This window comes from Colius striatus, chromosome Z, assembly GCF_028858725.1.
Source record: "Colius striatus isolate bColStr4 chromosome Z, bColStr4.1.hap1, whole genome shotgun sequence".
Classification (NCBI taxonomy): Eukaryota; Metazoa; Chordata; class Aves; order Coliiformes; family Coliidae; genus Colius; species Colius striatus.
The window spans coordinates 38812042-38824103 of NC_084790.1; the positions used below are offsets into that span (position 1 = coordinate 38812042).

General features: G+C 60.0%; 2 protein-coding genes across 2 annotated transcripts; both read left to right on the forward strand.

The window, feature by feature from the left end:
- The first annotated feature begins 1505 nt into the window (after nucleotides 1-1505).
- LOC133628856 (tektin-3-like) lies at nucleotides 1506-4947 on the forward strand. Its single transcript, XM_062018672.1, has 7 exons — nucleotides 1506-2084; nucleotides 2355-2438; nucleotides 2546-2616; nucleotides 2800-2943; nucleotides 3103-3325; nucleotides 3910-4064; nucleotides 4731-4947. The coding sequence occupies exons 1-7, from the start codon at nucleotides 1506-1508 to the stop codon at nucleotides 4945-4947; spliced, it is 1473 nt and encodes a 490-aa protein (XP_061874656.1).
- Nucleotides 4948-7744: 2797 nt separating this feature from the next.
- Nucleotides 7745-11186, forward strand: LOC133628855 (tektin-3-like). Its single transcript, XM_062018671.1, has 7 exons — nucleotides 7745-8323; nucleotides 8594-8677; nucleotides 8785-8855; nucleotides 9038-9181; nucleotides 9342-9564; nucleotides 10150-10304; nucleotides 10970-11186. Exons 1-7 carry the CDS (start codon nucleotides 7745-7747, stop codon nucleotides 11184-11186), a joined length of 1473 nt encoding a protein of 490 aa, XP_061874655.1.
- The last annotated feature ends 876 nt before the right edge of the window (nucleotides 11187-12062 follow it).

Sequence of the window (12062 nt, forward strand, 5' to 3'; positions counted from 1 at the left end):
CACAAAAATTTCTCTGCCCCTGATGCTCTTGCGGACTTTGATTTGTGAGATTTTTGAGATATCCTGAATTAGTTGCTGGGACTTATCTTTATTCATTATACAAAACCACTGGACTGGAACCTACTCAGAATTCTCCACCTGTCTGTAGGCAGTGTAAAAATCTATTTTGATGGCCTTGTTCATCGTGGTGAGAAATCCCAGTGCTCAATGCAGTCTACTTGCTCCCTCACAGAGAGAGCAACTCCATCTCCTTGAGAAGGGGAGGGTGAGGAGAGGCCGGGAGCAGGTTGCCCATTCCTGCATCCAGCCGCCCTCTCAGCTGCTGGGACTGGCCCACGCAGAATGAGGTCACAGAGCCCCCTGCGCCCCTGGCAACGCTCCCTGGGCCTGTGTCCCCGTGTCCCTGACAGGGCCACATTGGCCGTGGGGCCACTGAGCCGACAGCACACGGTGAGCAGCAGCTCCCAGGCACCGCCAGCCCCCTGGGCTGAGCCAGGCTGGGAGCAGCAGGGACGGGACGGGTTTGGGGAAGGACACGTCCCTGCAACACGGCAGCTGCCTGCAACTGCCGCAGGGACCTTCTGTGCCAGGGGCTGACACCTGTACCCACACAAGAGCTTCATGCCCAGCTCAGCAGACCCTCCTGGCCGTTTGCCCTCAGCTGGGGTGTGTTGGGTACATTTGGTGGCCCTCTGCTCAGAAGGGGCTGAGAACCTCCACCTGGAAAGAGAAAGAGCCCCCAGAGTGCCATAGGCAGCTCTCAGGAGCTCAGTCTTCCTGTGTGGTCTTTCCTCCCAGGGTTGCTGCAAGGCTGCTGTTTACAAGACGCTCCGACAAGGCTGTGGGATCTCTCCCTTCCAAGCATGTTCCCTTGGCGTCAGGTGAGCCACAGACCGGTTTTCTTCCTTTGAGATCAAGAGATGGCTGTTCTGGGGGAGGAGGGGGTGGGTCGGTCACCTGTGGGCCCCGTCCTGCAAAGCTCAGCTCCCCTGCAGAGTCCTCAGCCCAGCATTTCATGCTGTGAAGACAGAGAGGATGAGGATGGAGTCCCTGGCCCACAGCTGGTGCTGAGCTGGGAGCGGCTGTGTCTTCACAGCCCTCGGGGCTGGCAATGGAGCTTTTCAAGTGAAAATGATCCCTGGAGGCCTCTGAGGTCAGCAGATACGCCAGCCAAAAGAAAGAGATGGGCAGTGGAGGAGGGGCAAGTGCACTTGCCCTGGACTGACAGATTGAAGGAAGATGAAGGCCCGGTGTCAGCCCTTCTCCTCAGCAGCCGTGGTTTGCTCCTCTGACCTGGTGCTGGATCCCAGCCCCACAGTCCAACCCTGACTTAGGCAAACGCTTGGGGAGGGATTTGCTTTCAAGGGCTTTAGCACAGGCCACGTGTGGGTGCCGTGTGCGTCGCCGTTTGTGCTCTCAGCTGTTGCTGTCAGGCAAGTGCAGGAGCTGACTGAGGGAAGTTGTCTTCTCCCGTCTCCTCTGTGCAGGACACGTCCCGGAAGAGAATGGACCTGCTTGGCTCTCCCTTAACCGCCACATCCGCTCACCCCAAGTCAACTCCTGCCCACTTTCTGCCTGCCATCAGCCCCATGGCTTCGAGCTACAAGAACCGTGCTCCTCGCTACGCCGTGCCGCAGAGCTACGGCCTCCCCTGGATGCCCAGAGCCTACTATAAGGCCGCTGCCACCCACCCCACTCTGGCTCCCTTGTCTGGCACCTGCCAGGGCTTGAGCCCCAGCGAGATGCTGCCTTCTGTGTCAAACAGAACGGCGCTTTTCACCCGCTACAGCCCCGGCGACTGGTACCGCTCCAACCAGAGCAACTACCACGAGGCGGAGACGTCCCGGCGCAAGGCGGAGCTGCTGACGGCTGATACCTCCCGCCTGGTGCAGGACAAATACCAACAGACCAGCAAGAGCCAGGCAGACAACACAAAGAAGCTGGGGCAGCGAGTCAGCGACATTGAGTTTTGGAAGGCGGAGCTCTGCCACGAGCTGGCAGAGATCATCAAGGAGAGCGATGCCCTGAGAGAGACGAAGGCACGGCTGGAGAGAGCTCTGGCCGAGACAGAGGCCCCTCTCCAGGTGAGCACCCTGTGCGTGGGCCGCAAGCTGTAGCCCACTGCTGCCGCTGCACCAGGGACACGTGTGCTCTCTCCCGGGGCTTTCACGCTGCCGCTGCATGAAACGAGCTCTGCCGCCCATTAGTCGTGGCCTAAACCGGCTGCCCAGGGCGCTGCTTGCCCTTGTCCTCGTCTCTGTGCCCACCTCCCCTTTCTTGTCTGCCCTGTCCTGAGCCGGGCAGCATCCCTGCGGGAAGCCCTGCAGCCGGCACCAACGGCCTCTCCCCAACAGGTTGCTCGGGAGTGCCTCCTGCAGCGGGAGAAGAGGATGGGCATCGACCTTGTCCATGACGAGGTGGAGAAAGAGCTTTTAACAGTAAGTCTGGACGCAGATCCCGCCTTCCAGTTGAGGTCAGCAGAGCTGTCAGCCGTGACGCTGGAGCGTGGCCTCTGATGGCTTGTGCTTTGCCTCTCTCTGCCCAGGAAGTGGATGGCATCAGGGCCTGCCAGGAGAGGATACAGCTATTCCTGGAGAAGGCAAAAGCCCAGCTCATGTAAGGAGGAGCCCCGTATCTCCCTGGGGAGCGGGCAGTGATGCTGGTGGGAGCACAGAGCTGCCCGGGAGGGATGGGGGGGGGTGGTGGGAGGAAGGGAGAAAGGGAGCTGCGCGGCCATGGGACGGGGAGGAGACCGTCCCACCCACACGTGGCCACCACGGCTGTCCCTGTGCGTTTAAGGACCAACCGGGCGGCCCAGCACGAGCTGGAGAAGGACCTGGCCAACAAGCAGGCAGCCCGCCGCATCGACGGCAAGTGCCACCAGCTGAGGAACTGCTCCGACGGCATCAGCTACTACCACGGGGTGCAGCGGGTGGATGCCACGTGAGTGCGCGCCGGGCAGCGCTGGCACCCGGCCGTCCCGGGATGCTCGGTGCCGCTCCCCTTCCCCGACAGGAAAGGCCCCCAGGGAAGGCTGTGTCTGTGCAGGGCCTGGCCTTCCCAGCACGGGCTGACTGCGGGCCTCTCCTTTCCCCCCACCAGCATCTCCGTGCCCGAGTCGTGGGCCAAGTTCAGCGACGACAACATCCTCCAGTCGCAGAGAGAGCGGGTGGCCTCCGCCCAGCTGCGGGACTCCATCGAGAACCTGATGGAGGTGACGGCCACCGAGATGCGGTGCCAGTTCAACAGGGTGAACGTGGCCCTCACCAACCGCATCGCCGAGACGGCCGATGCCAAGAACAAGCTTCGGGCCCACCTGGCCAAGGTAGCCCAACCCCTCCCTGTGTGTGTGATGCCCTCACCTGCCTGGGACACCGACCACCCTCCACGCAGACCTGGCCCGGGAAGAGGCATCACAGAACGATAGAGGGCATTGGTGTGCAGGACCTTTAAGGTCACCTCGTTCCAACTCCCTGCCATGGGCAGCGACACCATCCACCAGCCCAGGTGGCTGCGAGCCCCATCCAGACTGGCCTAGGACACTCCCAGGGCTGGGGCAGCCACTACCAGAAGGTGGTTGTCTTATCACTTGCTGTTTGAAACTCAGAGTATTTGGGACTTTCGCCTGGGTGCAGGGTGAGCTGGCACTGGAACTTTGTCTCCAGGCACACTGTCTGTTGGTTGTGCATCCAGCTGGCACAGCCTGGCAGCACTGCTGCATTTGAGCACCTGCCTCGGAGCACTGGCCCTGGGGGAAAGCCTCAGAGCAGTGCTTGGCACAGTGCTGGGGAACTGAGCAGACCCGTACAAAGTGCTCTTTCTTCTGCAGACAGACGGGAGAAAAGGAACAAGCTGTGGTCACTGGGGAATACGTTTCAAATTTCTGCCTGTGCTTCTCTTTCACGCCAGACGCTGAAGGAAATCTTCCGGACGGAGATGACCATCGAAGTGCTCCGCAAAGCCATCAGGGACAAAGGGCCCCCGATGAAAGTGGCTCAGAGCCGGCTGGACGAGCGCACGCGGAGGCCACAGATGGAGCTGTGCCGGGACCCTGCCCAGCTGCGGTAAGGCGGGAGAGCCGGGCCGGCGGCCCTCGGGGACTCGCTGGGGGTTGGCCCTCGGGAGCAGCACTGCAGGGCAAAAGGGATCACGGGGGCTTTTTCCTGCGTGGGCCCTCCCTCCGTGCACCGACGGGACCAGAAGCGACGAGCTTCCAGCCGCAGGTGCTGGGAGAGCTCCGCAGCCAAGACAGCAGCTGTAACCCCACAGCCTGCACAGCATCTCCCATGCCGGGCCTTTTCCCGTCCTCCACGTGTGTCACGTTCACTGTGGGCCTCTCCCAGCTCTCCTGGTTTGCTCTGTGGGCATCTGCGGGCGTCGGGAGGACGCTTGCCCAGGGAAATGCAGGAAGGGGAAGCAAGAAACCCGCAAAACCAAAGGGGAAGGGGAAACCGCAGCTGCTCCTTCATCATCTGGGGAGCGGGAGCTGCTCCAGAGCTGCGGCTGCGTGTTGTCACGGCTGTAGAGCCGAGTGAGCCGGGCCTCCCTGCCCGAGGCCTGGAGGGGCTCTGCCCTTGGCTCTCCCATGCAGCTGCCCAAAGTGGGGGGGTCCGAGTCGGTCTGAGCACGCTGACGGGGAAAAGGCTGTGCCCAAGGGGCTCGTCAGCAACGCCGTGCCAGGAACCAGCCCGTGGGGGGCCTGTTGACGAGGGCTTCTTGCTGTTTTCCAGCCTCGTCAGCGAGGTGCATGAACTCGACGAGACTCTGCAGAGCCTGCGGCAGCGGCTGCAAGAGGCCGAGGACAGCCTGCAGAGGCTGGTTCATGCCAAGGCCACGCTGGAGCACGACCTCTCTGTCAAGGCCAACTCGCTCTTCCTGGACCAGGAGAAGTGCCTGGGGCTACGCAAGGCCTTCCCCAGCACCACGCGGCTGCTCGGCTACGTGTAGGCTGGGCCCCGCGGCCCTCACCGCATCTCCTGTGGGAGCTGTTCCCAGTTTGGCCTGAGCGCACTCCCACTTTTGCTTTGATCCTTTTTGTGGCATAGTTAGATTCTGCTTCCTTCTGAAAGGCCTGAGTGGGAATTAAATGATCGCTTGGGGTGTTACATGGTCTGCCCGGGTTTTCTTTTGCCTTTGGTTTTTCTGCCGCTGCTCTTTCACGGTGGGACAGAGAGCAACCGAAAGGAGGTTGTAGCCAGGTGGGGGTCGATCTCTTCTCTCCAGTAAGGAATGACAGGGCAAGTTGCATCAAGTTGCAGCAGGGGAGGTTTAGATCGGAGATGAGGAGGAATTGTCAGGGACACGGGGACACAGTAAGAGTTCACTGGGGTGGGTTTCACCCAGTAGCTATTAGGAAGAAGCCCAGTGGTTTTGGGAGAGCCACTCTGGACACTTTGCATCACCACGGGCTTGCAGGAGGGCCTGTACGCTCATAGAATCGTAGAACTGTAGGGGTTGGAAGGGACCTCTCGAGACCATCTAGTCCAAGCCCCCCTGCCAAAACGCATCCACCTAGATCAGGTCACAGGAACGCGTCCAGGCGGGTTTGGAAGTCCTCCCAGGGAAGGAGCCTCCACACCTCCCTGGGCAGCCTGTGCCAGTGCTCCCTCACTTCAACTGTAATACAAGGTTTTCTTGTGTTTAAATGGGATCTCTTGTGTTCCAGCTTCATCCCATTGCCCCTTTTCCTGTCACCAGGTACAACAGAAAAAAACTCTGGACTATAGCACTTGGTTTTATTCCACCACTGCCCATAGAATTTGTCACCCTGGAGTCATAATTTTTGAAAGGTTCCTGTCTTGGTGACTGAGCTGGGCTGTCTCCCAGAACACGTAAGTTAATTTGGAAATGGCCACCACTGTTGGCACTTTGCAGAATTAATTGTTCCTTAGGCTTTCAGGAAATCGGAAACAGCGTTGTTGGGAGCCTATGGGCAGAAGTCCCACCTGGCCGTGAATTCAGCTTCTCACCTGCTGTTTCAGCGCATCCTGAATTCTGCAGAGGCTGTTCACGCTGTCTGCGGACACCCAGGTACTGATCACCTGGGCAGCCAGAGTTAAACTAGCAGTTCTAAGAAAGATCTTGAGATTTTGAAAGAAAGATGTTCAAAAGAAAGCCAAGTTGGCATGGAATTACCCAATTCCAGCAATTATTTACTGAAGCACAACTTCTCTGCGAGATCTAGGTACAAGGCACGTAACTCCCATTCTAGGACCAGCAACTTTCATAAATCGCCAACTCACAAAAATTTCTCTGCCCCTGATGCTCTTGCGGACTTTGATTTGTGAGATTTTTGAGATATCCTGAATTAGTTGCTGGGACTTATCTTTATTCATTATACAAAACCACTGGACTGGAACCTACTCAGAATTCTCCACCTGTCTGTAGGCAGTGTAAAAATCTATTTTGATGGCCTTGTTCATCGTGGTGAGAAATCCCAGTGCTCAATGCAGTCTACTTGCTCCCTCACAGAGAGAGCAACTCCATCTCCTTGAGAAGGGGAGGGTGAGGAGAGGCCGGGAGCAGGTTGCCCATTCCTGCATCCAGCCGCCCTCTCAGCTGCTGGGACTGGCCCACGCAGAATGAGGTCACAGAGCCCCCTGCGCCCCTGGCAACGCTCCCTGGGCCTGTGTCCCCGTGTCCCTGACAGGGCCACATTGGCCGTGGGGCCACTGAGCCGACAGCACACGGTGAGCAGCAGCTCCCAGGCACCGCCAGCCCCCTGGGCTGAGCCAGGCTGGGAGCAGCAGGGACGGGACGGGTTTGGGGAAGGACACGTCCCTGCAACACGGCAGCTGCCTGCAACTGCCGCAGGGACCTTCTGTGCCAGGGGCTGACACCTGTACCCACACAAGAGCTTCATGCCCAGCTCAGCAGACCCTCCTGGCCGTTTGCCCTCAGCTGGGGTGTGTTGGGTACATTTGGTGGCCCTCTGCTCAGAAGGGGCTGAGAACCTCCACCTGGAAAGAGAAAGAGCCCCCAGAGTGCCATAGGCAGCTCTCAGGAGCTCAGTCTTCCTGTGTGGTCTTTCCTCCCAGGGTTGCTGCAAGGCTGCTGTTTACAAGACGCTCCGACAAGGCTGTGGGATCTCTCCCTTCCAAGCATGTTCCCTTGGCGTCAGGTGAGCCACAGACCGGTTTTCTTCCTTTGAGATCAAGAGATGGCTGTTCTGGGGGAGGAGGGGGTGGGTCGGTCACCTGTGGGCCCCGTCCTGCAAAGCTCAGCTCCCCTGCAGAGTCCTCAGCCCAGCATTTCATGCTGTGAAGACAGAGAGGATGAGGATGGAGTCCCTGGCCCACAGCTGGTGCTGAGCTGGGAGCGGCTGTGTCTTCACAGCCCTTGGGGCTGGCAATGGAGCTTTTCAAGTGAAAATGATCCCTGGAGGCCTCTGAGGTCAGCAGATACGCCAGCCAAAAGAAAGAGATGGGCAGTGGAGGAGGGGCAAGTGCACTTGCCCTGGACTGACAGATTGAAGGAAGATGAAGGCCTGGTGTCAGCCCTTCTCCTCAGCAGCCGTGGTTTGCTCCTCTGACCTGGTGCTGGATCCCAGCCCCACAGTCCAACCCTGACTTAGGCAAACGCTTGGGGAGGGATTTGCTTTCAAGGGCTTTAGCACAGGCCACGTGTGGGTGCCGTGTGCGTCGCCGTTTGTGCTCTCAGCTGTTGCTGTCAGGCAAGTGCAGGAGCTGACTGAGGGAAGTTGTCTTCTCCCGTCTCCTCTGTGCAGGACACGTCCCGGAAGAGAATGGACCTGCTTGGCTCTCCCTTAACCGCCACATCCGCTCACCCCAAGTCAACTCCTGCCCACTTTCTGCCTGCCATCAGCCCCATGGCTTCGAGCTACAAGAACCGTGCTCCTCGCTACGCCGTGCCGCAGAGCTACGGCCTCCCCTGGATGCCCAGAGCCTACTATAAGGCCGCTGCCACCCACCCCACTCTGGCTCCCTTGTCTGGCACCTGCCAGGGCTTGAGCCCCAGCGAGATGCTGCCTTCTGTGTCAAACAGAACGGCGCTTTTCACCCGCTACAGCCCCGGCGACTGGTACCGCTCCAACCAGAGCAACTACCACGAGGCGGAGACGTCCCGGCGCAAGGCGGAGCTGCTGACGGCTGATACCTCCCGCCTGGTGCAGGACAAATACCAACAGACCAGCAAGAGCCAGGCAGACAACACAAAGAAGCTGGGGCAGCGAGTCAGCGACATTGAGTTTTGGAAGGCGGAGCTCTGCCACGAGCTGGCAGAGATCATCAAGGAGAGCGATGCCCTGAGAGAGACGAAGGCACGGCTGGAGAGAGCTCTGGCCGAGACAGAGGCCCCTCTCCAGGTGAGCACCCTGTGCGTGGGCCGCAAGCTGTAGCCCACTGCTGCCGCTGCACCAGGGACACGTGTGCTCTCTCCCGGGGCTTTCACGCTGCCGCTGCATGAAACGAGCTCTGCCGCCCATTAGTCGTGGCCTAAACCGGCTGCCCAGGGCGCTGCTTGCCCTTGTCCTCGTCTCTGTGCCCACCTCCCCTTTCTTGTCTGCCCTGTCCTGAGCCGGGCAGCATCCCTGCGGGAAGCCCTGCAGCCGGCACCAACGGCCTCTCCCCAACAGGTTGCTCGGGAGTGCCTCCTGCAGCGGGAGAAGAGGATGGGCATCGACCTTGTCCATGACGAGGTGGAGAAAGAGCTTTTAACAGTAAGTCTGGACGCAGATCCCGCCTTCCAGTTGAGGTCAGCAGAGCTGTCAGCCGTGACGCTGGAGCGTGGCCTCTGATGGCTTGTGCTTTGCCTCTCTCTGCCCAGGAAGTGGATGGCATCAGGGCCTGCCAGGAGAGGATACAGCTATTCCTGGAGAAGGCAAAAGCCCAGCTCATGTAAGGAGGAGCCCCGTATCTCCCTGGGGAGCGGGCAGTGATGCTGGTGGGAGCACAGAGCTGCCCGGGAGGGATGGGGGGGGTGGTGGGAGGAAGGGAGAAAGGGAGCTGCGCGGCCATGGGACGGGGAGGAGACCGTCCCACCCACACGTGGCCACCACGGCTGTCCCTGTGCGTTTAAGGACCAACCGGGCGGCCCAGCACGAGCTGGAGAAGGACCTGGCCAACAAGCAGGCAGCCCGCCGCATCGACGGCAAGTGCCACCAGCTGAGGAACTGCTCCGACGGCATCAGCTACTACCACGGGGTGCAGCGGGTGGATGCCACGTGAGTGCGCGCCGGGCAGCGCTGGCACCCGGCCGTCCCGGGATGCTCGGTGCCGCTCCCCCTTCCCCGACAGGAAAGGCCCCCAGGGAAGGCTGTGTCTGTGCAGGGCCTGGCCTTCCCAGCACGGGCTGACTGCGGGCCTCTCCTTTCCCCCCACCAGCATCTCCGTGCCCGAGTCGTGGGCCAAGTTCAGCGACGACAACATCCTCCAGTCGCAGAGAGAGCGGGTGGCCTCCGCCCAGCTGCGGGACTCCATCGAGAACCTGATGGAGGTGACGGCCACCGAGATGCGGTGCCAGTTCAACAGGGTGAACGTGGCCCTCACCAACCGCATCGCCGAGACGGCCGATGCCAAGAACAAGCTTCGGGCCCACCTGGCCAAGGTAGCCCAACCCCTCCCTGTGTGTGTGATGCCCTCACCTGCCTGGGACACCGACCACCCTCCACGCAGACCTGGCCCGGGAAGAGGCATCACAGAATGATAGAGGGCATTGGGTGTGCAGGACCTTTAAGGTCACCTCGTTCCAACTCCCTGCCATGGGCAGCGACACCATCCACCAGCCCAGGTGGCTGCGAGCCCCATCCAGACTGGCCTAGGACACTCCCAGGGCTGGGGCAGCCACTACCAGAAGGTGGTTGTCTTATCACTTGCTGTTTGAAACTCAGAGTATTTGGGACTTTCGCCTGGGTGCAGGGTGAGCTGGCACTGGAACTTTGTCTCCAGGCACACTGTCTGTTGGTTGTGCATCCAGCTGGCACAGCCTGGCAGCACTGCTGCATTTGAGCACCTGCCTCGGAGCACTGGCCCTGGGGGAAAGCCTCAGAGCAGTGCTTGGCACAGTGCTGGGGAACTGAGCAGACCCGTACAAAGTGCTCTTTCTTCTGCAGACAGACGGGAGAAAAGGAACAAGCTGTGGTCACTGGGGAATACGTTTCAAATTTCTGCCTGTGCTTCTCTTTCACGCCAGACGCTGAAGGAAATCTTCCGGACGGAGATGACCATCGAAGTGCTCCGCAAAGCCATCAGGGACAAAGGGCCCCCGATGAAAGTGGCTCAGAGCCGGCTGGACGAGCGCACGCGGAGGCCACAGATGGAGCTGTGCCGGGACCCTGCCCAGCTGCGGTAAGGCGGGAGAGCCGGGCCGGCGGCCCTCGGGGACTCGCTGGGGGTTGGCCCTCGGGAGCAGCACTGCAGGGCAAAAGGGATCACGGGGGCTTTTTCCTGCGTGGGCCCTCCCTCCGTGCACCGACGGGACCAGAAGCGACGAGCTTCCAGCCGCAGGTGCTGGGAGAGCTCCGCAGCCAAGACAGCAGCTGTAACCCCACAGCCTGCACAGCATCTCCCATGCCGGGCCTTTTCCCGTCCTCCACGTGTGTCACGTTCACTGTGGGCCTCTCCCAGCTCTCCTGGTTTGCTCTGTGGGCATCTGCGGGCGTCGGGAGGACGCTTGCCCAGGGAAATGCAGGAAGGGGAAGCAAGAAACCCGCAAAACCAAAGGGGAAGGGGAAACCGCAGCTGCTCCTTCATCATCTGGGGAGCGGGAGCTGCTCCAGAGCTGCGGCTGCGTGTTGTCACGGCTGTAGAGCCGAGTGAGCCGGGCCTCCCTGCCCGAGGCCTGGAGGGGCTCTGCCCTTGGCTCTCCCATGCAGCTGCCCAAAGTGGGGGGTCCGAGTCGGTCTGAGCACGCTGACGGGGAAAAGGCTGTGCCCAAGGGGCTCGTCAGCAACGCCGTGCCAGGAACCAGCCCGTGGGGGGCCTGTTGACGAGGGCTTCTTGCTGTTTTCCAGCCTCGTCAGCGAGGTGCATGAACTCGACGAGACTCTGCAGAGCCTGCGGCAGCGGCTGCAAGAGGCCGAGGACAGCCTGCAGAGGCTGGTTCATGCCAAGGCCACGCTGGAGCACGACCTCTCTGTCAAGGCCAACTCGCTCTTCCTGGACCAGGAGAAGTGCCTGGGGCTACGCAAGGCCTTCCCCAGCACCACGCGGCTGCTCGGCTACGTGTAGGCTGGGCCCCGCGGCCCTCACCGCATCTCCTGTGGGAGCTGTTCCCAGTTTGGCCTGAGCGCACTCCCACTTTTGCTTTGATCCTTTTTGTGGTGTAGTTAGATTCTGCTTCCTTCTGAAAGGCCTGAGTGGGAATTAAATGATCGCTTGGGGTGTTACATAGTCTGCCCGGGTTTTCTTTTGCCTTTGGTTTTTCTGCCGCTGCTCTTTCACGGTGGGACAGAGAGCAACCGAAAGGAGGTTGTAGCCAGGTGGGGGTCGATCTCTTCTCTCCAGTAAGGAATGACAGGGCAAGTTGCATCAAGTTGCAGCAGGGGAGGTTTAGATCGGAGATGAGGAGGAATTGTCAGGGACACGGGGACACAGTAAGAGTTCACTGGGTGGGTTTCACCCAGTAGTTATTAGGAAGAAGCCCAGTGGTTTTGGGAGAGCCACTCTGGACACTTTGCATCACCATGGGCTTGCAGGAGGGCCTGTACGCTCATAGAATCGTAGAACTGTAGGGGTTGGAAGGGACCTCTCGAGACCATCTAGTCCAAGCCCCCTGCCAAAACGCATCCACCTAGATCAGGTCACAGGAACGCGTCCAGGCGGGTTTGGAAGTCCTCCCAGGGAAGGAGCCTCCACACCCTCCCTGGGCAGCCTGTGCCAGTGCTCCCTCACTTCAACTGTAATACAAGGTTTTCTTGTGTTTAAATGGGATCTCTTGTGTTCCAGCTTCATCCCATTGCCCCTTTTCCTGTCACCAGGTACAACAGAAAAAAACTCTGGACTATAGCACTTGGTTTTATTCCACCACTGCCCATAGAATTTGTCACCCTGGAGTCATAATTTTTGAAAGGTTCCTGTCTTGGTGACTGAGCTGGGCTGTCTCCA